The sequence below is a fragment of the Bos indicus x Bos taurus genome, chromosome 11 (genome assembly GCF_003369695.1).
Source record: "Bos indicus x Bos taurus breed Angus x Brahman F1 hybrid chromosome 11, Bos_hybrid_MaternalHap_v2.0, whole genome shotgun sequence".
NCBI lineage: Eukaryota > Metazoa > Chordata > Mammalia > Artiodactyla > Bovidae > Bos > Bos indicus x Bos taurus.
In genome coordinates, this window is record NC_040086.1 from 70,217,151 (window position 1) to 70,244,272 (window position 27,122).

Here is a 27,122-nt window from a genome sequence, read left to right on the forward strand (position 1 = left end):
GCTGTGGATATTGTGAAACTGACCACATTCACATCCCCTGAGCAGGCTGGAAGCAGTGCCCGGCAAGCGGGGCTTTGACCACGAGAGGTGCAGGAAAGAGGTGATTTAGTCCCTGAATCCCGAGTCTTGTGACCCCATGGACTGTAACCCGCCAGAGTTACCCATGTAATACCAGTCTGTGCATGGTATTTCCTCAGCAAGAATACTGGAGTGGGTTGCCGTTTCCTGTACAGGCAAATCCAAGCCCTCTAGTCTTTTTGTGAAATAAAAACTCACAGACATAAAGCAAAGGAGAATGGAAAAGATATATCAGTGATGGTTTTTTAATCAGAAGAATGGTAGAATTAAGTCTGTCTTTACCCAGTAAGTTTGCAGCAGCCTCGCTCCTGATTCGCTTTTATATTGTTACTTGACATCTACCCCCATCAACCTCACCTTCTCCTAGTGTATGTTTTATGTATCTCTGTGAGCCACCTTAAATCCTTTCTGGAAGAAGTCAGGGCACAAATAAGTAGATTCATTATGTTAAATTGTATTTGAGAAACCATGCTCTCCGCTGCAAATGGTGGAATTACTCAGTCATCATTGATACTTCTCGGGTGTCTCAGAGCATCACCTAGAAAGGGAAGTTTCTTAAGAGGAAGTCTAAATGAGGAGAGGTGATTGGCCTGTCTGACAGGCAAGGGGAATCCTTAAAGTCACTTCGTCTTCAAATTTATTTTTCACGAGGTTTCATGTGAGCCTGATTTCAAAAAAAAAGAAATGTCAAGGTAAAAATGATATTTTTCTAATACGTCATCATTTCTCTAATAACCTTTGGGTTGATCAATAGCTTAAACAGGTGTTTTGTTTTACTGGCCTATTTTATTACTCCCCCAGTCACATTTGCTCTGGGCAGTTTCTGCTATTTCCTGCCCTTTTCCAGAGCTTGGCTCAGCATGAGGAGTGAAGGGAAGGCAGGGAGACCACTCCGTTTTCAGCTCACAGTTATTTCACATTCAGGGTTTCAGATCATTCATCTCAGGCTGCTGGGTCTTTGAATTCCCAATGTTGGAGAAATGTTTTCATCAGAAAAATAAATGGCCAAAATAGAAATATGCATTTCCAGGTTTGTAAGCCCTGCCATCTGTTTCTCTCGAATCCTAAATACAGAAGGCAGGAAGTTGATTTCCTTCTCCCAGGTTGGCTGAATGTCGGTGACAGAGAAACAGATGTTGCATTGCTGTGTGGGACTGTGTGAGGTTAACCTCCCTCCAACCCTAAAGGGGCCTCCATTGGCTATGGAGCCCTGGTGCAGGAAGGTGGACACTAAATAGAGCCATGGGTGGAAGTCTCTGGTGAGAGTCAGGCCCTTGGGGACAGGCTGGAAGCACTGAGCTCCCAGCTGACACCCACCCCTGAGCATCTTCTCTAAACCCTAACAGTCCTGGTCCACGCCTCCAGAGAGTTGAAGTAATTGCCGAATAACTCAAAATACTCTTGAGAAACTACAGTCATCAGTGGATCCCAAAGGGAAACTGGTTTTGCCTTCAATGCATTTCCTTGAAAATCTGGCTACAAGCTACTAGTAGGTCTGTGTTTCTCCAGTTGCAGTCACTTGGAAAATATGACAAATGCAGATTCTTGGGCCCCACCCCAGACCTCCTGAATGACATCACTGACAAGGGCCCAGGAATCTGCATTTTCAAGCCCCACCATTGGTGATCTGGATGCACACTGAAGCTTAAGAGTGACTATCCATAGGTGTCCTTGCCTGTTGTGACCGAAATTTATTCTGAACCCAAGCTGAGAGCTATCCTCCATTACCTGGGGTGCCAAAGATTATGATATAACTTGCCTTTTTGGAAAGATGAGTCCGAGGAGGGATTAGAATTGACTGATGGGGTGGGGAACAGAGGTGGTGGAGACAGAAGTGGGAGCCACTCTGAGAGCCACGTGGATCTAGGTCAGTGGCCTACCGATGATGGAGACATACCCAGGGTGTGCCTTTGTGCCAACCAGCTTCCAGGGCATTTCAGAAGCATGCCAGCTCTGGCCTCCTCCCTCCAGATCCCTGCAGCCACTGTCACCAGGGCCTCTCTCCACTGCCTGGCCTTGGTGCAGATGCTGCCACTTCAATGGCTCTGCACTGTGGCATGTGGGGCATGAATATTTAAAGACCTCTGCCCAGCCCTGCCCCACTCTCCTACCCACAAACTATTCTCTGCAAGAAACTGAGGAGCCACTTAAAACACATTCAGATTTTATTTTGATTTTGCTGAGCTCCAGTTCAAATAATTAAAGTTGCCACTGGGGAGGGGAGCCTTGCAGTGGCTTTCATGCACTTGCTTGCTGTCAGAACTGCTCGCGTCCCCCGGGTGGGGACACACACTGGGATGTGTCTAGCATTGCAGCTGCTGGTAATAAAAAGGACGGGAGAGTGACAGGGGCCGTCTCCGCCCCTCCCCCTGCCTTTCACACATCCTAGCAGACTGAATGTCTCAACAAGCCCCGTGTGGTTTGAAATTCTATTTTATTTGAATAGTCTGAGCTGTGACTAGAATATTTTAAACCATGTTCTCAGGATGGAACAAGGCCTGGGGGGGAGAGGGGGGGAAGTGGGCTTCCCTCAGTCTCTTTCCCCCTCCACAATGTAGTAGTTTTCCTTCTATGAGCTGCAGAAATGAAAGGGACCCAGGAAGTGGGAGGTGACCCACTTAATTTATGCTGATACCCTAGGGCAGGCCAGTTCTCGGCTACTGGTTTTCTGACCTTGCTGAAGCTGCAGCCACCTCTGTCCTCTCCATACACGCATGTGCAAACACTCAGACACACACACCCTAGGGCTGGAACACACCTGGCCTTTCTGTCTCTGGCATCTGCCCTGTAGTGATAAAAGCTTTGATTAGTGACTGGGAGCTGCTGAGACCAGGGCAGAAGGTGACCAGCGGGACTCCTCCATGTCGACATGGGCTATCTAGTCCACAGGGAGGAGACCTCCATTCAGTCATTAAAACCAATGAATATGGCCAGAGGAAGGTGGGAGAGGAGTTTGGCCTCTGGAATTGCCCTCTGCTGTCCATTAAATTTTGTGCAAAGCCTCACTAGGAAGGAGCCTCTTGTGGCAGGAAGCCAGGGAGTTTTTCAGCAAATTGCTCTCTGGTTGATACTGTAAGGCTTTCCAGACTGCTGGAGCTTATTCCTGGACACAGAGCCCATCCTTTCCTGGGGATTTGGCTGGTGAGACGTTCTCCAGCATCTCAGTGTAAACCCGTATCTCAGTGAGTGTCATGGCTCTGTTGATGGGGCTTAGTCAGTCTGGCCTCACTCCCTCCCCTTGGGTAAACAAATAGGATTTCCAGATAGGAAGAAGAAAGGAACTTTGAGACCCCTGGGTTTTAACAGTTTATTAATTCAATGGCAAAATCCCCCTTGGAATGGTCAAGAAAAGAAAAATAAGAGTAATCATAATTACTACAGGATGACTTGGGGCAAGGGAAAATGCAAAAGCTGAGGGGCTCTTCCTGTGTCAACCCCACCAAACCCTCACAAGCAGGGGCTAAAGATGCTGAGAATATTCTATGTAGCTCACTTCCTGGAGAAGATCCTATGTGTCAGGGGTTGCCCCGCCGGTGATTTGGGTCAGGGTGCGTGCAGGGCGGCCCAGGGAAGAGAACAGCCCATCTCCACAAGACAGGAAAGTAATGTCCCCAATGTGCACAGCCAGAACATACAAAATCAGGATCAAACTCAGGTCTTATGACTTGAGCCCTGTGCTCTTTCTGTCACATTACCCTGCCCCTGCCAGGGGCAGATGGTACCTTCTCAGCTTCTGGGGAGCTGACGTGGGCCTTGGAAGCATCCCTGAGGACTGGCGTGGCTCCCACCTCACCCAGAGACCCCATCCTCCTCACCACGGGGTCCTCATCTCCAGAGACAGGGAGGAAAGACATACCAACCATTTTGTAACAGACTAGTTACCTGCTTCATCTCTCCTCAAGCTGGGACTGGTCACTGGGTCTAATTCCTAGGCAACAAGGGGACATTGCCGCTTACCCGCCGAAGCCCGGTGTTATTCGTGCCTTGTGTGTGCGCTGTTCCCAGCCTCACGTGCTCTCACTTATTTTAGCAAATCAGGAAGGAGAGGCTATTTCAAGAGGCCTCGTGAGCTTGATCCTGAATAAAGCTGTTGTGTCCCGAATCCATCCCATCTTCTGCATTGAACATGTGCCCGCCTGGGGGAAGCAAAGTGCCCCTTGCCCTCTTCCTATTCACTGTCCTCCGCCTCGGTCTCTGCGGAGTGTTGACTGGTAGAGGAACAAGCAGTTTCCTGCTGAGTCCACCTAGGACAGCCTTTGCCCCTGTGTGGCCAAGTGATGCTGCACAGACACCTTTGGTGACCGTAGAGACCCTCTTTGTAAACAGTGAGGGCCCAGTGCCAAGCTCAGGGGCAGACTGGGGCAATACCCTCCCTAGATCCCTCCACTAACCTGAGTTGGACTGGATATCCAACTCCCATCTCATCTAACACTGTGACATCCACTGCAGTGACAGAATGCTCACCGACTCAGCAGCAAATCCCTCTCATCTTTGGGTAGTTGCAGGCTTCAGTGTTTGCCTAAATCAACAGCAAATGCAGCTAGACTCACCAGGGCTTGTTTTCACACCCTCTGTTCTCTGCACCCCTCCTCTTCTTGCTTTGGGGAGCCTTGAAGAAGCAGAGACAGACTCCATGGTAGCTCTGCAATACCCAGCTGGGTGGTCCATCCCTGCCCAGGACATCGTGGTGGGCCCGGCAGGAAGCAGTTTCCCTCTGGCTCCCATGGGGTAACGCTGACATCTGAAGTAAGTCAGAGCAGCATGGTGGCCCCAGGCAGCTGCCTGCCTCCTGCCCTACAGCCCAACAAGCACGACATCTCCTGTGTCTAGAGGAACCCAGCTGGTCATCTGGGGCCAGGGCAAAAGGAGCCTCATGAAGGCAGCGTGGTATGGTGGTTGGAGCAGCTCCTTGAGGTCCCACAGTCCTTGGTAGAATCCTGCCACTTTCTAGCAGGGTGACCTTGGGCAAGTCACCTCACTTTTCTCAGCCTCAGGGTCCTCTGCAGAGCTGTTGGGATAAACAAGTAGACAAGTTAGAAAAGCGCCCAGCCTGTATCTGGCCACATAGTAGATGTTTAATAAGTGTGGTTTCTGCTTCTCCACTGCTGTGTGTATACATGTGTGCTAAGCTATGTCTGACTCTTTGCAACCCCATGGACTAAAGCCCACCAGGTTCCTCTGTCTGTGGGATTCTCCAGGTGAGAATACTGGAGTGGGTTGCCATTTCCTCCTCCAGGGGATCTCCCCAACCCAAGAATCGAACCCATGTCTCCAGCAGCTCCTGCATTGCAGGTAACTGCTGCTGTTACTATTAGTATCTGACTTTTGTGATGACTCCAAGATCAAAGGCTAGACCTGCCCTATCCAATGACCCTCAATCTGGAGAGTTAAGCGAGGGTCCTCACTCTCAGGACAAGAAGCGTGGCAGCTGCCAGGACAGGGCCAGAAAGGTAGCATGGTACTTGGCTGGGCTGGACGGACACACAGATGGCTGGCTGGAGGTCCTCACTCAGGCGGTGAGCCAGCAAGTATTCCTCTCAAACCCACCATGTAACCAGCCAGCCATGCAGGAGACAGACCACAGGAATCTGGGATCTTTTAAGAGTGTTTATTCAGCAGAAAATTAAGAACACTTACTTCCAATATGACAGGTCCTGGTCTCCAAGTTACTTATGAATCACGGCTATGTTACAAAACGCAAGCCAAAATTCTTAACTAGAGCCCTCAGACACCCTAAATCTTTGTACTCCTAGGAGAAAGAAACCTTCCCTTAGTCTGGGGCCAAGGGAGGGACCCTTAATAACCATAAAGTAACTAAAGGTGTGCAGTACCCACCCCCCATCAAAGGAGGGGATACGTTCTAAGACCACTAGCAGATGCCTGGAACCACGGATAGTACCAAACCCTGTATATCCTATATTTTTTCCTATGCTAGCAGGTGGGTAGTGTGTGCAGCATGGATACAGTGGCCAAAAAGATGATTCATGTCTCAGGCGAGACAGAGGGGGTCAGCCTCTGTCCTCATGAAAACATGAGTCTTCATGGTTTTGATCTGCTACTCAGAATGGTATAGAATTTAAAACTTAAGAATTGTTTTTTTCTGGAATTTTCCATATAATAGTTTTGGACTGAACTTGACCTCGGGAAACTGAAACTACAGAAAGTGAAATGGCTGATAAGAGGGCTACTGTATTTTTTTAAAATAGTGATCCCCTCCCGTGTGGCTGGCACTGTGCTAAGCAGGTCACTTGCCTTATCTCATTACCAAAAGAGACTTGTAAGGAATTGTTGCCCCACTTACTGATGCAGAACCTGGGACTTCAAAAGCTTAAGTAACTTGCTAGTCACCTTTGCTATTAAGAGGCAGAACCAGGATTCAAAACAGGTCTGTCCAACTCCTAGGCCAATCCTGCAAACACTCTTAACGTCATTGGACTTGACTCAGGTCACCTGAGCGTGAGTCCCAATACTGCCATGTAATGAGCCATAGGACCTCAAGTCAGTCAGTGTCCCTAATTGGGAATAAAAATGCCTGTGTTACTTGCTTCGAGACTTAGATTAAAATGCAAAAACTCTTTGTATTCTCTTCAATCTTTTATGAATGGCAGCAATTATTATGATCCCTCTTCTTACTCTGCATAGGTGTGAAGAAGTCACTGCTGACATAAATTCAGACAGGCTATATTCTTATTTCTCCTCTGAGTCAATTAGCAATGCAGGCAGCTTGGGAGCATTATTTTGCACAATGCCGATCATTAGCACTGGGGGGATGTGCCCAACGAACCTGCTTCATCCTAATTAATTAATTAATTGTGCAGCCTCTCAATCGTGAGCATGGCCATGGTCCAGGATGAGCGCAAACAAGGTGACTCCTCATTAAGTCTCAAGGACCCAACAAATATGGCCCTACTGAGATCTGGGGCCAGAATCATTCTTACCTTAGTACCTAGAGCTGGGAAGCCGCTGGAACCTAGCATTCTGTCACCACTTCCTGCGATGTGGTTGATGCTGCCAGAACACATGCTAATGGGCTAAAGTAATCAACAGTCATTGTAATTACAGTCGGACATAATTAATTTAATACCTTTGAGTCATTCAAAATTAATACCTCAGCCATTACATGATGAAACTGAGGCATAGAAGAATTACTGTCAAGGCTCACGGGTGTGAATAAAAAACCTCCCGGGCACTTGGCAGAGATTTAGGTTTAGGTCCCATTCCAAGTCTATCTGTTAATCAAACACCCTCGTGGCTCCCACTAGTGGCGATCGTTCATGTGGCCAGGATGCACAGAGGCCAACCTGTTGAAAGCACACTCTCCCAGGGAATAAATATACTCCCTGAGTGGCTATGGGTCCTGCAGACACCTGGAGATGCCTGAAGTCCATTCTCTTTCTTTTTTTTTCTTTTTTTAATCACAGTTTTATTTATTCATTTATTTTTTTACTTTACAATATTGTATTGGTTTGGCCATACATTGACATGAATCCACCATGGGTGTACACGTGTTTCCCATCCTGAACCCCCCTCCCACCTCCCTCCCCATCCCATCCCTCTGGGTCATCCCAGTGCACTAGCCCTGAGCACCCTGTATCATGCATCGAACCTGGACTGGCGATTTGTTTCACATGTGATAACATACATGTTTCAATACCATTCTCCCATATCATCCTGCCCTCACCCTCTCCCACAGAGTCCAAAAGACTGTTAAATACATCTGTGTCTCTTTTGCTGTCTCACATACAGGGTTATCGTTACCATCTTTCTAAATTCCATATATATGCGTTAGTATACTATATTGGTGTTTTTCTTTCTGGCTTACTTCACTCTATATAATAGGCTCCAGTTTCTTCCACCTCATTAGAACTGATTCTTTCTGATGGCTGTTTATGAAGATTGTAGGAATTTCATTTCACTGAGTTGATCCTGTTCCCCAGTATAAGGATTTCTAAAGCTATTTCTCAGCATCATCTCTATCACCCACAGGGAAACTGAGGCACAGAGGAGGCTGTCTGCCCAAGATCACCTCATTACAGTGTAACTCAAAAGAAAACATTGTTTTCTTCACACAGATTGGAAAGATAATCCTCTAGGGGGCCCGGAAGATAAAACACTGGACTGAAAATCTTAATACAGCATCCTTCATCCTGTCCTATTCTGTTTGTGTGAGCTGTTTATTTCTAAACTTATTCCCTGCCTGCTTTTTCCAATACAGGAGGAAGGAACTAACATTGATAAATGTATTTGGTAAGTTGGGTACTGGGCTTACATAATCTTACTAAAGTCTCCCAGCAACTCTATAAGGAGAGTATGATTAGCCCCATTTCACAGATAAAGACTGAGGCCCTGAGATTTGTTGTTGTTGTTCAGTCCTTAAGCTGTGTCCAACTCTTTGTCACCCCATAGACTGCAGCACACCAGGCTTCCCTGTCCTTTACTATCTCCCAGAGTTTGCTCAAATTCATGTCCATTAAGTCAGTGATGCTATCTAACCATCTCATCCTCTGCCTCCCTTATCCCCTTTTGCCTTCAATCTTTCCCAGCATCAGGGTCTTTTCAAATGAGTCAGCTCTTTGCATCAGGTGGCCTAAGTATTGGAGCTTCACAGCTTCGGCATCAGTCCTTCCAATAAATATTCAGGGTTTATTTCCTTTAAGATTGACTGGTTGGATCTCCTTGCTGTCCAAGGGATTCTCAGGAGTCTTTTCCAGCACCACAGCTCAAAAGCATCAATTCTTCAGCATCCAGCCTTCTTTATGATCCAACACTCACATCCATACATAACTACTGGAAAAAACACAGCTTTGACTGTACAGACCTTTGTCGGCAAAGTGATGTCTCTGCTTTTTAATACACTGTCTAGGTTGGTCGTAGTTTTCCTTCCAAGGAGCAAACATCTTTAAATTTCATGGCTGCAGTGACCATCTGCAATGATTTTGCTTCCACTTTTTCCCCTTCTATTTGCCATGAAATGATTGGACCAGATGCCATGATCTTACTTTTTTGAATGTTGAGTTTCAAGCCAGCTTCTTCATTCTCCTCTTTCACCTTCATCAAGAGGCTCTTTAGTTTCTCTTCACTTTCTGCCATTAGAGTGGTATCATCTACATATCTGAGGTTGTTAATATTTCTCCCGGCAATCTTAATTCCAACTTGTGATTCAATATTATGTCATAAGTAAAGACAGAAATGTTCTTTCTGATTTCAGAGCCACAGCATGACCCAATCTCATTCCCCAGAAGCTCCCACTTGCCCTTAGTCTTCCTTGCAAAGCCCACAGTTCAAGCAAGAGAACTAGATCCTCCTCAAAGTGCTGGAAAGATGGCACTCTTTTCCCACTTTCCAGTGATATCAGAATCCTCCCTTGATGCCTTTTTTAGTATAGTATTTATTGTTTCTTCTGATTACATAAATGCTCTACATTCACTGTAGGATATTAGGAAAATATAAAGAAGACAATTGAAATTGCCCACAACCTTACCCTCCAAAGATAACCCCTGTCACCGTATTTGTACATTTCTGTCCAGACAGATAAATGTAGATTTGAGCAGAGGGATAGACAAAGGATTTATATAAATCATACCATATAAGCATTTTGTATCTTCTTTCTTTGCTTAATATTATTCTTTCCTAGATCAATATTATTCTTCAAAAAATATGCTTTTACACTGAGTCTGTTCTAGTTATCAAAAGTAATAGATGTTCATTATAAAAATATTAGAAAAGAAAAGGCCAAAGAAGGAATAATATAGCCATAACTTTGTAACTTCACCAGCTAGGAACCCCACAGTTATTATTTTTGTATATAATCTTCACTGCTTGCTGTGTTTTTACTAAGGGGGCATGTGGATGACCCTGGCAGGGTGTTCTCTGGCTTCACTGTGATGCCTGAGAAAGAAGGAAAGACGTGGGGTGCTGTTTTCAGAAACAATCTCAATCTTTTAAGTCTCTTACATGGCCAGGAATCCAGCATTCCTTAAGCCTCTGTAATTGCAAGTATTTCCCAGCATATTTCATTTGCTTGTTATCAGAAATCCACATCTGGCCTGCCTCGTGCTGAGTTCGGTTGATTTTCCATTAGGCTATTTATAGCTAGAGAGTTGGTATTTATTTTTTCCAGGTGAATTAGAAGATGGTGTACAAAATGTTGGGTTTTGCAGTGTCAATAGTCTCAGTTAAAACTAATAAGACCACATTAAAACTCTTAAAATTACAGGTTCACACCCAGAATTACAGCCCTGGCACCTTAGATTAGAAAGAAGCTTTAACCTCCATTCAAACCTTGGATGTCCTTGACAACGTCCCCAATCCTGGCCATCCAGTCACTACTGGATGACCCCCAGTGTGGGGAATACTGGGGGAGTACCCATCCCACCCGCTAGAAACAAGCTCATCTCTGAGCATCACAGTCTGTTAAAAAGTGTTTTCTTCTTCTGTTGAAATGAAATACACACTAGAGCATCCGTCCTTGGTCTTGTATCTACTGCTGGAATATATACCGCCCTTTAGAAATTCAAAGAAACATAGCACCTCCCCCTCATACCATTCCCTATGTTTGAGAGCGCTGCATGTTAATGGACATTATGGATACCATTGGGTCTCTTTTGTCTAACTTCAGCCTACATTCCATCCCATGCTGAATTTTTTTACGGATTCAAGATAATCTTGTGAAGTTGCCCATGAGATATTCATAGCAAACACGGGGCATATTCTAGACATCAAATTGCAGTAATTACCTGTGGAGGAGGAAAGGGCCATGAGAGAAAAAATAGCATTAAGCCTAGCCACAAGGCTGGTCCTGCTTTACATACAGAACTTTAATTAATAAAACTACAAACACTGGTGGTGCATAATTGGAAAGTCTATCAGGCCCACCAAGAGCAGGGGGAAGGCCTGGAAAGGGCTGGCTGGAGCCAGAAGATGTAATTGCTGGTGGAGTGCTCCTGGCATTGTCTCTCTTCACTTGTCTCATTTGCTGTCAGCATGTAAAAGAATTTATTAGTCAAAAGCTATCACTTATAGCCTATATCTATTAGAATGGGCCTCGAAAGGATAAAAACTTTATTGTTACAGGTTCCAACAAGTTTTACATCCCATAAATATTATGTAGGATTTGTATAGCATTTCTCATATTTGTGTGAATACATTTGAGATACCCACAGACACACACACATTTGTAACTATTAATTTTCTGGCAGAGGCAGAAAAAAAGGTTGTACATGGCTTAAAATCCACTATCTCCATTATTCTCCCCAATATTATTTCTATGATAATACCTTGTTAAAATATAAATTCTGATTCAGCAGGTCTAGGGTAGGGCCTGAGAACCTGCATTTCTAACAACCTCCCAGGACACACCAGCACTGATGATTCATAGGCCACACTGTGAGCAACAAGCATCTAGAAAACCTTCACAATAACACACCCAAAAGATTTAAGTATCACCTAATATGTTACGCTTGTATAGTGCTATAGACATGGTGGAAAGAGCATAGCACATAGTATGGAATCCAGGTCTGCAGTATATGAACTTAGTGACCAGGCATTATGTGCATGGTCTTAGATTCCACATCCAAAAAATGGGTGTGATAATTTCTGTAGGAAGGGACGTTATGAGTGTAAAATGAGACAGAATATATACAAGTCCATAATACAGCTCTCTAATATTTAATAAAAAGTCAGTTGATGAAGTATTTTATCCTATAGGCAACCTAGAGAGAAGTTGGTCTTACTAAGATCAAATTCCAAGACTGCTTTTTGCCTGCTCTGGGTACCTGAACTTGACTGCAAGATCAAACCAGTCTACCTGATTTGAGTATCTGTATAAAGTGATATCAAGAGGATTTTTGAACCTAGGACTATATAAGGAAAATGGAAGAGTTTGAAAAGGTCTTGAGCCTTCAGTCTGTTCTGGTAATCGCATATAGTTCCTCTGTATAGTTGCATGCTCAGTTACTAAGTCATGTCCTTGCTGCTGCTGCTACTGCTAAGTCGCTTCAGTCGTGTCCAACTCTGTCGACCGCATAGACGGCAGCCCACCAGGCTCCCCTGTCCCTGGGATTCTCCAGGCAAGAACACTGGAGTGAGTTGCCATTTCCTTCTCCAATGCATGAAAGTGAAAAGTGAAAGTGAAGTCGCTCAGTCGTGTCCGACTCTTAGCGACCTCATGGACTGCATCCTACCAGGCTCCTCCGTCCATGGGATTTTCCAGGCAAGAGTACTGGAGTGGGGTGCCATTGCCTTCTCCCAAGTCATGTCCTTAGATACAAGTAATTAATAAGAGATATTCTGTAAGAACTGACATCAGTCGTCCAGTCCTTCTAAGAAATTGGAGAGGACCTTACGCTGTACGTCCAAGATGAAAGTTGTGGTCCTGTTTGCATCCTCAGATCATCCCTATTCACTCTAAGCCCACAAATCTCTCACTCTCAAGGTCATTCTGAGTCTTTGTCCAGGGGTAATGTAGCAGCCATGTGAGGACCCTCTGCTGAGGAATACATCCTCCCCCACTGCAGGAAAAACGCTCTTTACCTTAGTGATGGTGGGCACATCATAAGTCATTTTTTAGCTATTTACGAATTGCTTCTTACTCAAAGTCCAAGATGAAAATGGACACCCCACCAAGAAGGCCAGGCTGCTTCCTGCGCAAAGTAGCTTGCTCTCCCCAGTGGTCTCAGCCTAGGCTGCACTTTAGAATCGCCTGGAGAGATCTGAAGAGTGGCCAATGCCCAGGAGCTATCAAAGGCTAATTAAGTCAGAGCCTCTGGGGGTGGAGTACAAGGTGTGAGGGAGCAAGAAACTTCCAGGTGATTCTAATCTGCCAGAAAGGTTGAAAAACCCCTGTTTAACCATTTCATTCACCATAGTGTGAGCTCTACTTTCATGTTCTTTATTTCCTTCAATCTTTATAACCACCTTTTAAGGCCAACAGGGAAGATATGATTATTATCATAAGTTTGTCTCTAAGAAAACAGAGATTCAGAAAGGGCAAGTGGTTGGCTTAAAGTCATACAGTTAATTTTTGTTGGCCTTGGAGCACAAACTCCAAGTAATCCCATTGTCAACAGGCAAGGAAACAAAGATAGTCTGACAAGCCACTGGAGAATGAATGTTGATACAAAGATTCTTCTGGTACTTTCTAGAAAGGAAATGGGGTGAGTCGTAGGAGCACAAGGACAAGACCCTAGAGGCTACTCTCTAGTACCAGGCTTCTCTGCAGATTTTAATGCAGTAGGGTTGGAGTCAGGCCAAAGATTCTGTATCTCTAACAAGTTCCCAGGTAACGTGGATGATATCAGTCTGAAGATCACTCCCTGAGTGGCAAAGCACTGACTGACTCTTAGAGGCAGAATCTGGAACCACTGGGGAAAGTACAGGTGAAGATGGTTAAGTGAAAGACTATATGTTCTGCACTGCCTGTATCTTGAAAAAGAACAGCATCTGCCTGGATACATCATCTTACCAAATAGTCAATGGATGAAAACATAAATGGCCAAAAAACAAGCTTTGCTAGCTGCTCACTGGCTACCAGGAGGCAATCTTACTCTAAACCTTTTGCATCTGTTTCTAGAACTAGACTTCACTGAAACTCAGACAGTGCATCCCTGGGCTTGAGTTTGGCTATAGATATATGTTTTCTAAATAGATGGTAATACTGTAATGAAAGTTTAATTCCTCTCTTTATCCATAGCACTGAACAGTTGGATCAAGTGGCCATCTTAACCCAAGTCCTGACTATCTTATGTCAGGTGCCTTGACTGTCTTATGTCTACACTGTCAAGTGGCTCTGATTATTTTCCCCCTTGCCATATTCAGCACAGTTGCCATTATTCATTTAAATTCAGACTTCCTCACTAGATAATAAACTCCTTGAAGGCAGGGAAGATATGCATAATCAGTTCAGAGTAGACAACACAATAATTATTTGCTGAATGAGTGAATGGTCATCTTTTTCAAGAGGGATCCTGGGTCACCACCTCAGAAGCTAAGGATGCCATCCTTAGCACCATCTCTTGGCAGCCAGCCCAGTTCTTTCTTGCCCAGGCTTACTGTCATAAAATATAGTGAATAGTGCAGAAAGATGGAGAAAGCTCAGCAGTCACTGGCCAGTGGCACCCAATGTCTATGAGACAGGACTAGACCTCACCAACATGCTCATACCACTAGCAGAATCTATTTCAAATGTAGTTTCCTAAGAACAGCCAAGAGGTATGCAGTTTTGACTATAGTCATTGGCTGTGAAGTGGGTAGACCCTCCCCGCTTTCCTGGAACCTGACCCCTGGAATGCAGGAAAATGCTAAGGAGCATCACAGGATGCAGAGCTGGTTAGCATCCCTGAGAGGAGGACCTGGTAAAGAGGAGGGTTTTCCTGTGTATGTGTACATTTTTGTTCCTTTTGACATCGATCCGTGCCTGTCATGTGCGTACACTTGACAACTACTGTGAATCCAAGGTCAATAAAGCAGTCCCTGCTTTGAAGGAACTAGTGGCCCAAGAGGGCTGAGGGTAGGGAGGGAAGACGAGGTGGCAGAGCTATACCCTGTGATGCCCCCACCAGCCTCAGTTACAAGATTTCAGATGAGTGGGAGGTCATTTCTGAGATAGATAAGAAATGGCTCCATGAACAAAAAGGTTTATTTTTTATAAGTGGCAAGAAGGAAAAAGCAGGTAGAAGAATGGAAGGATCAGAAGCAGAAAAATGAATGGCAAGTGCGAATCTGGCATGTAAGCTAGTGGGAGGGATCTAGGAACCCGCTTCATTGAGCCCCCACGTGTGGACTCCTGGGTAAAAATTTCAGCAGATCCCACTACTTACCTGGTCACTCTAAGGTAATGCAGACCTAAAGTCACTTCAAAACCCCAAACACAGGCCTATGTAGAAATCAAAACTTCCCTCTCACTTTGATGTCAGGGCTTTGTCCTTTCCCCTCCACCCACCATGCTTGGCCTTATTGCAGATGAAAAGCCTGAAATCAGGGAGAGGGTGGTCATTGATCTCTCTCTTCATCACCCAACTCTCCTCCTCTTCTTGCTAACTGACCCTTCAAGATCTTAAGTGTGGGGAAGGAGAAGAGATAAGGGGACAGGGAATCTCTTACTGGGCCCAGCCCGTTGTGGTGATCTTCACTGGTATTCTCCAGACATGACAAGTATTTAAGGATTTACTATTTCTTACAGGGGACATATTTGTGGTTTCTTTGGAGATCTGCTTTTTCCCCAGTCCCTCCACTATGGCTGGGCATCTGTTACCTTGGCTAGGGCATATGTGTCTCTCCCGTCCAGGTGGTCACTTAATCCTTCCCCTGCCCTTGAGCATCTCAGTATACCTGCAGCTGCTTTCTGCTGAGTTATATTTTCCCCTCCAAACAGCCCTCTCAGGTAAGATCTGAAATGACTGACATGGGCTCCTTTGTACACAGCTCACTCTGGTGTAGCCTATGTGCAAGCCCTCATGCTTTTTTTTTTTCTTTTGCCAAAATTGTCACTCTGCCTCTGTTCTGCCATCAGAGAAGCTAACCATCCTCTTGTTCATACTTCAGGTTTTTCCAGATGAGAGATAGACACTAATCCACTGTGCTCCCAAATTGCAGGGGGTGAATGTCGAGTACTTGATGTGGGATCACTGAAACCACACTCTCATCAGTTGGGGTGAAGAAACAGCCTTCCTCAAAGTGAGGTGGAACTCGTGATACACCAAAAGCACTTTCCCAAAACTCTCTCCTAGTAGTCAGCCACCAACTTTTTTTACATCCAATATATGGACAAGGGATAAAGAACTGTGTACCCTGTTTTCATCCACCTCTCTTGAAAGCCCTGTACCGCACTGTGCTGTCAGACTTTCCATTGAAATGCAGTATCTATTGCCTCCATGCTTCAGCCAGAATTCCTTTTTAACCTTTTGTTCCACTATTTATTACCTCATTCAATTGTCTCTATAACCTTGTAAGTTTAAAATAATTCCCATATTAGAGAATAGAGAACTGAACTTCACATTTTCCAAAGTGGCAGGAACAAGTTTTGCATCCAGATCTCTCAGACTCCAGAGCTCTTAGACCATCCTAGGATGATACATGTGGCTCAGCAGAAGTCCTCAATAAACATCTATTGAATGACTGGAAAGTTGATTTGCCTAGATTATAGAGGAATGTGAATGGCTTGCTATTAATTGATAGAGAGTGAGAAACCATTGAAGAGTCACAGATGGCAGTGATAAACAGGAAAATGTGACAGAGAGATACAAAAGAATTTAGAAGGGAGAAAGAACGGATAGAGAGGCACGTTTGGAGGCTATGGAATCTAGAGTACAATGAGTAAGTTGTAAAGGACATGGTGAATGTTACTTTAGACTAGTGAGGATAAAAGACAGGTTGAAAGGATTTATGAGAATGGGCAACAAGGAAATTGAAGCAGTGGTTACATACCAGTTTTCCAAGATGTTAACATGTGAATTGACATATAGAAATATATTGTAAGCCAGAGCAGCCAGCAGGATAAAATAAAGGATATTTTTCCAGGAGAAGTGAAACCTGATCTTGTTTGTAGACAGAGGAGCCAGAAAGTAGAGAGACTTTGAAGGTGCTGAAGAAAGGAAGGACAGAGGTTGCAGGATGAAAAGAGAAAGGGTTAACATAGAAGAAAGCGGAGGGTACATCTTCCTCTAAAACAGGAAAGGGAGAAGTTGGATAGATACTTATGCTATGGGGAAAAAAAGAGGTTGAAGGAGAATGCACTTGATATAGTAAATCTTCATCAGTAAGGTAGGAATCAAAAGAATAAATTGGGTGTTGGGGACCAGAGGGTGACAAAATCAATGTTTGAGGAAGAGTTTGAAACACCCATTGTACCACATGTGTTAAGAAATCAGCTATGGAAATCACCAGCGGATGAATAAGTATCACCAGTCATCCAGGACACTGAGGCTCCAACGGTCCAAATCAGCACTATTCTGTAGCCAGGGAGCAAAAAAAGCAAAAAGTATGTGGCAAACGTCATCCCAAGCCGGGCACTGCAGGATGATGAGCTGAGGGCAGAGGGAGCTTCATTAGCAAGAGTAGGTTTAAAATTTCCAACCATGGCATCCAGACTGCTCAAGAAAACCAAGTGGAGCCAATGAAAAAAATGTAACAGATTTGGGAAATTACGCTAGGGATGTGCAGTGGAGACAAGTATTTGGTACACAGGATGCAGGGAGATGGGAAAGATAGAAGTGAAGAGGTTATGGTTATATAGACCAGGCTCACCAGGCTCAGCTCTCAGAAATAGAAGAGCACATGGGCACTGCAATGCCAGGGGTAGCTTGTTAGTGAAGCGTTGGTATGCAACAGAGTGAGGGGTCTTCTGCTTCAAGTGCTTCATGGTATGTAACCTCCTTAATCAAATTGTGAGGCAACTGTGAACTTAGAGACTGAGAGAAAAGGAGTAGTGATTTACAAAGAAGCATGTCTCCAGACAATGAGAATCAGAGAAAAGGAGGCACCATAGCTGATGAAAACTCCAGGTTGCCATAGGACATATATTGTCTTCCTTTCTATAATAGCCATTTCTATTACAAGGATCTGAACAGGAATATTTGGGGCAGTGATATGCTGTAGTTGTCCTAAGTTTTAAATGTTGCTATAGACTTTCTATCAAACATACAACCTCTATTATTTTAAGCACAAAGACCAGAGCTCTTGTTTATAGTATATACTGCCTCTGGGCATGACTGTACTGAAGGTTTCTGAGATAAATTAGTTATTCCCTTTCGTATGTCTTAGGGTACAATGCCATAGAAACCTTTAATAAAGATACAATGAAAACATATAATTGTATCTTGCTTTAGGCAAAGTGTACACCCTCATTCTGAAAGAAATCATATTTTAAAATGTTGATAGGTAGGTTCTTGTCTCACCCTTGCCCACCAATGGCCACAGGTATCAAGTCATAGGGTCTCCAGTTAGCTAACAAATGACGTGGTACCATTCAAATAAGATTATTAGTCTTTAAAAGGAATAAAAATCACTGATACCTAAATCACTAAAAGAAATTAAATCACCAAATCACTTGCCTAAGGTCACAAAGTGAATTGGGACCACAGATAAGACTCTTTGAATCCTCTTTAGAAAGTTCATTTAATACCCCACTGATCTTAGAAGGCAGAAGCCTGTGAAATTTAGGATGATGCCATCAACCTGAACAAAGTTCCGAAACTGCCCATCGGTTTCCCCTCCCAGCTCCTCGAACCTTGGTGAAAACGGGAGACAATGAACCAAGTCAGGCTATGGTTGGCCAGCTCTCCTCACAGGAAGACCTGGGCTGAGTCTCCAGCAAAATTCTTGAGAATTCCAGAAATGCGACCTACAGTTTCCTATCAACAGTAACACCTTGTCCTTCTGACTCTTCTCTTCCTTGCAGCTCCGAATGTCGTGGCTCATCCGTGGAGTCCTGCAGGGAAATGTCTCCTTGATGCTGGTGGAGAACAAAACCGGGAAGGAACAAAGCCGAATGATCTGGCGTGTTGCCACCCTGGAAGGCTTGAGCCTGTGGCAGTGGACGGTGCTGCCTCTCCTCGAGGTGGCCGACAGGTGGGCCTTTACCCATCCCATCTGTCCCGCTTCCTCTGTCAGCCAGAATGCAAGAGGGGGCCTGTCTGCCCTCCTGCCACTCCTTCTATCCAGATCTCACACACACATGCGCACATACAAATGTTCATACACACACTTTCTGGAGACCTACAGGACGCACTGATACTCTGAGGGATTTCCATGCTAATGAGCACTCATCTCTCACACCTCTGGCCTAGCCTGATTGGCTCCCTCTGGTATCTGTAGGAAAAAGTAAAACCGAACAACTCATATGATAATAATCAGGCTTTATATGTATATGGCATTTTCTCTTAATTAATGGATATTGCCTTACTTTCCCATTTGACGTTTTAGTTATTCCTTATTAGCGACAAGAAAACCTGTGACATAGGTAGGACATACCTCATGTATCCCCATTCCTGCCCTTTGACAAGGTTCTCCTTCACTGAGAACCAAAGAGATGAAGCACCAGCAGGTCAGCACTGGAGTGAGGACAGGTGCTCCAGCCAACCCCATTCTGGTGCTCCTAGAAGTCTAGTCCGTGAGGCAGGTGAATAAGAATTATTCAGTAAAGAAGGGAGTGCTTCTACCAGAGGCCCAGATTCCTAGTTAGATTCTAAGATTAATGACCTTTGTAACCTTGAACTCCTCTGGGCCTCAGTCTCCTCATCTTAAACTGAGAGGGTTGGATTACAAGATCCTTAATGCCTTGTGGCTCTGAAATGGAGCAGTAACTGCTCGGCTGCCACTTGTCTGCCCAGGATGGCACCAGTCTGCCACCTGCAGTCAGTCTGGAGCAAGCAGCGCCTGACCACCCCCGCTGCTCACATGGTGCTCCGCTGTGTCACACTGAACCCTCAATGATTGGAGCTGATCTGTTCCAGACCAAAAAGTAAGGGAGGAAGGAGGGAGTCATGTATATAAATGGATCTGGAAGGATCTTTAAGCCATCTTTAACAGGCTAAATGTCAAACCACACGATCCAGAGCAGCTTCTGCGTTCGACTCCCCAATTTGCCGTCCTAGTGGATCCTTCAAAAAATGAGGGCAAAGGGCTTCAGGTAAAGGGGAGGGTGATGCCAGTTGGCACACAGTTTGTAAATATAAAGCTGAGTCTCAAATTCTTTACCCAGACTTCAGTCTGCTGATTTCTAAGAGCTCATAACTCAAGCTGAGCTGTCACAGGAAGACGCCATCGGCCTCTGAGCACCAGCTCCCCACTCCTTCAGATGTAAATGGGTTAAAGATCAAAGCTCTCGGACATCCCAGGGCTCAGTGCTGCCCCCAGGACAAATGGATTTAATTAAAGTGGAGGAAGGGGCAGTGTGGGCGCCCTCACCCTAGACTAGTCTTTTGTCCTTTGGGATTGTGGGGGCTGTGTGCAGGGGATGGAGAACAGGCAGGTTATGCCAGAGTCTTCCCTTCTGGGAGATGCTAAATTAATTCAGATGAATCAAAAGGTTTTTTTCCTCCTCAATCCAGCTAGTCCTCTCTCTTTCATAGCCACTCCAGGGGATTTAAGGCCAGTAAGATGTTGACTCTGTTCACTTCCATCGGCTCCAGTTTTGTTTGAAGGAGACTTTGTTCTCAGCCTCCCTCCTTCCTGTTAAAAGCTGGTTACCAGCCTGACATTTCCAATATTAATAGTGAGACCAAACTGTCCAGTGGGGATTGAGACAAAGGCCAGCCTGGTTGGAGGATGCCTCATGACCTAATAAATGTGCAATTATGCGAGTGGCCCTGCGCACCAGGAGCCTGCACGCCACTGACATGCTCTGATGTGGGATGCTGGCCTCCCCCTCCCTGGAACTAGAGGTGATAGGGGAAGGCATCCAGACCCTGAGGCAATGGAACTGCAGGAGGAGGCAGAGCAGTTTTCACATGCTAAAATCCACCTCACTGTATGTGTGGCTGCCCCATAAAACTGAAGAACTGTGGATGGCAGAGCACAGGCTTTAGAGTCAGAGAGTCCTAAGTTTAAAAACTGGCTCAGCCACTTACTAGCTGTGTGACCTCAGCCAATTGAACCTCTCCAGGCCTGCAACTGCACCCACAACTGCAACATGAGCATAATACCAGTGCAACTTTACAGGATTATTATAAGACTAAAAATGACTGTCGAAAGCATCTATGTCTAGTACGTATCAATAAGTTTTGTTTCCCACACCCTCCATCATCATCCCTTAGTTTATGGCCTCAGATAATTTATTGAATGAATGGAACAAACCACAAACTCCAATCTTCTAAGTCAAGCCATATTCAATTATACAAAGATAATAAAGTCTACCTCTTAGGCTTGGAGAAGTAAAGTACTTGGTGAACTGCCTGCTGCATGGTAAATGCTTAGTAATAACTACTCATAATAACAATGATTTAGTAGTAATAATAATATCTCCCCATCTAATGCGTCAGAAGAGGCTAAGATGGCCAATTTAGCAATAGTAACCAGTAATGAAACCCCAGGGTGGGGGTTAGGGTTCTTATGAATTTGTGGTCATCGATGCTCTGTAGGCTTCTTATAAGGGAAAGCACATTATCCTTCTTACTTTCAGACAGTGTGCTCTAGCTGCCTGGATCTCCAGAAAATGAAAATGGGAGGATAGTGAAGGTAGAGGAAGGAAATAAATGAGGGAAAGAGAAAAAGAAAATGGATAAAAACAAAAAACAAAAACCAAAGGTTAACTCCCTTCCTCCTGACCCTGAGGTAGGTGTTAGCACCTTACCATCTGCCCACATCCCATGAAGTATCATTAAGCAAGTCCTTGTTTCCGTTATTCAGCACCTGCCTCCTGGACAGCTCCCCAGTCATGGCCGTTTAGAGGGCGAGACTTCATTCCCTGTGCTGTCCCAAACCACCATCTGCTCCGAGGTTGCCCAACCTCCACACATTACCAAGTTTTAAAAGCAACTTTATTAGTGCTTAAAGATTAGCCCTAAAGAGCTCCCAGGCTCTGGACATTCCTCATAGCCCCCGGGTATTACACGAAACTAGTGCCTGCCTAGACCTGGGAGTGACATCCAATCTTGTCTCCTTGCCTGCATGTCTTATCCCCACCCAATCCAGTCTGCACAAGGAAGCTGGAATAAACTTTTTGAAATGTAAATCTAATCATTTCCCATTTTTAACATGCTTCCATGGCTTCTGTGATTTTTTGAGTGCCTTTCAATTTCCTTTAAAAAACTCTTTATTTAGCCCCACATGTGATCTACCCAACCATAATCTCACCAGCCTCTTTTTATACTATTCTTCTGTTATTCTACCTGCTAACCTCATTAAGCTTCTTTCAACTCAATTGCACCGTGGTAAGTTCTTACTGGCAGACTTTTGCACCTGCCGTTCCCTCCACATGCAACATTCTTCCACCTTCCATCTTCCTCACTGCTACTTTTCCTTAGCTTTTCAAAAAAGCCTCCCAAAATCCCTAGACTATACAGTATAGCTACAATATAGTCTCATGGTTCTTGAAACACTCCTATGATACCTTTTCACTCGGTGATATCTGTTTTTTATTTTCTGAATATACACATCAACGAGGCAGGAATCAGGTCGGACTTATACTGCGCTGCTTCCTGATCATCTAGTACCATACCTAACACATAGTATGCCCAAGAGATGCATGTTGACAGAATGAAGTATCGAGAGAAATTGCTGTATTCTCAAATTCCGGCTGAATTAAGTGAGAATTTCACTTGTTGGAATCCATCTAACATTCCTCCTCTGTTCAACCTGCGTCTAACAGAGCAGATAAAATCACGTTATAAGAAATACTACTACACAGAGTTCTGTATATCAAAGCAATGCCTGTGTCCCATCAGATGAACCCAAACAGCATTTGTTACTCTTGTGACAAGGTATTTTCTTTAGAGATTTGCCTGGTACCTGTGCTTCCTTTGTCTCTGGGCACTCTCCTGTCAGGATCACTTTGTAAAAAAAACTTTGATCTTAATTGTGTGCCCTGGTCCTTGTAAGTAGGGAGATCCAGAACTGGGCACTTGAGAGCTATATTCAGATTGTTCCCACCACACAGTAGTCTTTCCGTAAAGACTCAGAGAATATGCCATAGGTATATAAAGGCCGCTGACAGGGAGGCATTGATCCATGGAAGGATATTTCTCCTGTCCATTTACAAACAGGGAAAGTGATAGAAATAATGCCATAGTCTGTCATCGTTATGAAATGGTATTAACTTTACAACCTACTATAAATAGTAACAAGAGAAATCTCCAAGAGCAGTAAGTGCCCAAGATGTTTTGAGCAGTGGTAACATCCCTGGAATACAGATGTGTGCTCTCAAGGTAATTTTGAAGGACAGCACTAATTCAAATACTGGCTTGATGTAGGCTTAAAAGTTATCTTGTTACTTTACCTCTACCTCATATAAATGCTTTCTGTATTCTCTCCCCACCTCATCAGCTTCCCTCCTCGCCCTGCCATCCAACTGCCACTCTTATCACTAGAATTAATTCTACCTTTTCTCAAAATAGAAAAAAAGAAAAAAAAAGGACAAGTTCTCTCCCCTTATTCTAATTTCCAGCCTCTTGCAGGGACTTCCCTAGTTTTCCTCTTTATAATGATATATCCTAGTAAGTTAAGCACAGTGCTCCCACACCATGCTAAGCTTTGATGTGCTTACAGCACAGAAGCAGGTGCTAAGTTCAACTCATTATGAGGTGGATTTGGAAACACCATGGATCAAACTGTGCCCCACAAATCACTGCATCGTACAGCCAAGTAGAACGTACATAACTTATCACACATATGTAGGCTTCAATCTCTAGCATTATCATTATAAAGGCTTTTAACTGCTCACTAAATACACAGTCTAACAAGAAGAAATGTTCCCTCTGGAGATATTTAGATGTCTGTTCCCTCTGCATCCTTTGTCCTAATGACAAGTGGTGTGCTTCACAAACACATCTTTTAAACGGGATCAGTTGGGCTGAGAGTTGTGGCTTCATGTACTTAGCCCAGAAACTCCACAGAGGCAAGGTTTTTCTCCTAATATGTTCTTGTTTCTCATCTACAGAACCCCCATTTTACATACACAATACTCTCTCTTTGCGTAGTGTCTTCTGTGATGAGACCAGCATGAGAGGGACATTTTCATTGCTTATTCTCACCTGAATAGAGAAGTACACAGTGAGTGGAAATCTAGAGAGCTCCAACAAACCTTAGTTTGCAGGCCTAGGCACATTCCTGAAAAAGTTGTATTTGATTCATATTTTTTTAAGTTGAATCACAACTTCCTCATAGAGCCATGGAAATTGTAGACAATGATTAGAACTAACATTTGTTGAGTACTCACTGCCTGGCCATCACTGTAACAAGTGCTTAACATGCATTATCTCATTTCAACCTTAAAACAGTTGCTTGGGATAGATTCTATAATTAATCCTCTTTTTAATAAGAGGAACTGAGGTCTAAAGAGGAGAAATAATTTTCCCTTGATCCTGAGGCTAGTCTTCTTCCTATGTACATATGTGAAGAAATGTGCTTGACATGTAGTTGAAAACTTGGTAAATGGTAGCCATTATAATTAACAAAATATTTTGGTTTGGGTTTTTTTTTAGGCTACACGTCTTACTCATTTTGAGTTAGTTTCCTTTACCTCATCCACTCCTTGAAATCCATCATCTTAATTCCCTACCACCAGCTCCTGCTAAAGACCTCTCCCTGCCCAGCACTACCCTCCCTGCCTTCCTTCTTTCACACCTCCAGCCAGCCAGCATCACCAGCAAAGAAGAGTCTACCCACTTCCTTCCAGGCCATTGTTCCGGTCAGTTCAGTTCAGTTCAGTTGCTCAGTCATGTCCAACTCTTTGCTACCCCATGAACCACAGCACGCCAGGCCTCCCTGTCCATCACCAACTCCCGGAGTTTACCCAAACTCATGTCCTTTCAGTCAGTGATGCCATCCAACCATCTCATCCCCTGTCATCCCCTTTTCCTCCTGCCCTCAACCTTTCCCAGCATCAGGGTCTTTTCAAATGAGTCAGCTCTTCACATCAGGTGGCCAAAGTATTGGAGTTTCAGCTTCAACATTAGTCCTTCCAATGAACACACAGGACTGATTTCCTTTAGGATGGACTGGTTGGATCTCCTTGCAGTCGAAGGGACTCTCAAGAGTCTTCTCCAACACCACAATTCAAAAGCATCAATTCTTTGGCGCTCAGCTTTCTCTGTAGTCCAACTCTCACATCCATACATGACTACTGGAAAAATTGTGCTGGTCATCATGTGCCTTTTTAAATCACCACTCTGGTATGCCTTTGATGCTTCCCTGGTGGCTCAGACAGTAACAAGTCTGCCTGCAATGCAGGAGATGTGGGTTTGATCCCTGGGTTGGGAAGATCCGAGAGAAGGGAATGGTAACCCACTCCGGTATTCTTGCCTGGAGAATTCCATGGACAGATGAGCCTGGCGGACTATAGTCTATGCGGTCACAAAGAGCTGGACACAACTGAGTGACTGAGCATGCACATACAAGCCCATCAAGCTCAAGCTTTTCACAAGTCACTTGCCCTTGCTATCCTTAACTTCCCAGAGGGAGGAGGAACTAGCATCTTAGAGCACTAGACCCCACTCCTTAAAGCCCATTCTGCCTCCCCCAGCTTGTCCTTCATCCTGCCGTAGTGCAGATGTGCAGGGAGAAGCCTGCAGCTGCAGGGAGGCCTGCAGCCAACCTAGGGCTAACTTTATCCTGCACCCCACCCCCAGGGGCGGTTAGTCATTGACCCAACCGTGTTGGGTGCATTGAACACACTTGGGTAACTAGGCTTGTGATACACGATATGGTAGTTGGGGTAACACTACCCAGAATAACATTAAACCTCCAATCCTTGGGCTGTACAAAAAGAAACATAGCAAAAATGAATGTGCCAGTTGGCGAGTAGCCTTCCATCTGGTCATTCAAAGGTCCAGCCTCTTTCTCTCTGTGGATCCATCATTTTCTCCAGTTTTGACTCCTTTGCCTTCAGACAGCCAATGAGGAAAGAGCACTGGAGGATCCTTGCATAGGAAGATTTTTATGAGTCATCACATCGGCTCACTTTCCATTGGCTACAACTCAGTTACCTAGCCATCACTAACTGCATACAGCAGATGCTTGGATATATAGAAAAAAGTGAAACAGGTTTGATGAAAAAATATGTGTGTGTGTTGTGTTATGGGTTAAACCAAGGAATAGAGCCTCCATCTTTGGCATCAATCAGACTGTCATTTGAGAATACTGATTCCTTATCTAGCTACTCTGAGCATTGATTAGTCTTCTCCAAGAACCTTCATAATTCAAGGCTGAAATCAATTCCAGGATCTATTCTAAGGTGCACATGTGCATACATGCTAAGTCTTTTCAGTCATGCCCAACTCATTGCAATCCTGTGGACTGTAGCCTGCCCAGCTTCTCTGTCCATGGGATCCTCCAGGCAAGAATACTGGAGTGGGTTGCCATGCCCTTCTCCTCTATTCTAAGGTATGAATGTTGTATTCCCCAAATTTTACGATGTAGCAAAACCTCACTTTCTCACTTTTAGGGAGAATTTCTCTCAGTAAAATAGTCTTTCTAAAAATTAATTAATTAATTAATTAAGCAAATAAATAGGAAACGTATTTTGAAAAGACTTTAGCAGGACATTTTAGGACAGTGGTTTCCAAAATTGGCTGAACACTATACTTACCTAGAAAACTGGCTTTAATGCAGTCTTGGACCCCATGCACAGAGATTCTGATTCAGCAATCACATACTGGACCCAAGAATATTTTTTTTTAAGTTTCCTAAGAAATTGAGAGGGTCAACCACATTTGGAAAGTCACGGGCATAAAATGTCAGATCCAGCTGTCTTATGGACAAGAGAGGGAATCAAGTGACTGGAGAAGTGTCACTGGCTGTCACCTTGTCAGCAGTTATGTACTAAGCCTCCATTGAGCACAGAGAATGGAAAGGGGTGTATGATGCAGCCTCTTGCTGGGTCACAGGAGCTGCATGCTGTGGGGATGTGGAGCATACACACTGAGAGGCCAACAGCAGCACACAGAGCATTGTGCTGGGTCCGGCAGAGTGTGGCTGGTCTTCAGGTAGCTCAGTGACTTCTATGTGTCAGGGAGTCATTATGGAGAAAATGGGTTTATTATATATATGCTGGACCTTAAGGACAATTTAGGTCTTAGGGAAATGGGAAAGGGACAAGGGTATTCTGGAGATGACCATCAGGATAAGCAGGGGCTTAGAGTCAGGAATGTTTTATGCAGGTTCAAGAATACTCAAGAGGATTCTATGTCGGAGAATTCTGAGCAATCTCCTTAGAGAGAGTGGATAAGAGGTCAAGTATTTTGGACTCCAGGCTGTGGGGTATAGGGAGCCGTTGGACACAGAGATAAAATCGAGGATGGGAAACCAGAGTGTGGGGACTGTTGGAGGCTCTTTCGAGGGACCAGATATGAACTGCTGTGAGCCTCAGAGTGCAGCTTAGAGGAGGAGCTGGA

The 27,122-nt window shown here is 44.5% G+C and overlaps 1 protein-coding gene across 1 annotated transcript in view; it reads left to right on the top strand.

The window, feature by feature from the left end:
• The window catches only part of ALK (ALK receptor tyrosine kinase), a 733,751-nt gene that overhangs the window by 618,223 nt on the left and 88,406 nt on the right, over nt 1-27,122 (top strand). The window contains exon 9 of the mRNA XM_027555753.1: nt 18,473-18,642. Within this exon, the coding sequence (XP_027411554.1) occupies nt 18,473-18,642 (170 nt within the window). The remainder of the gene's footprint in view (nt 1-18,472; nt 18,643-27,122) is intronic.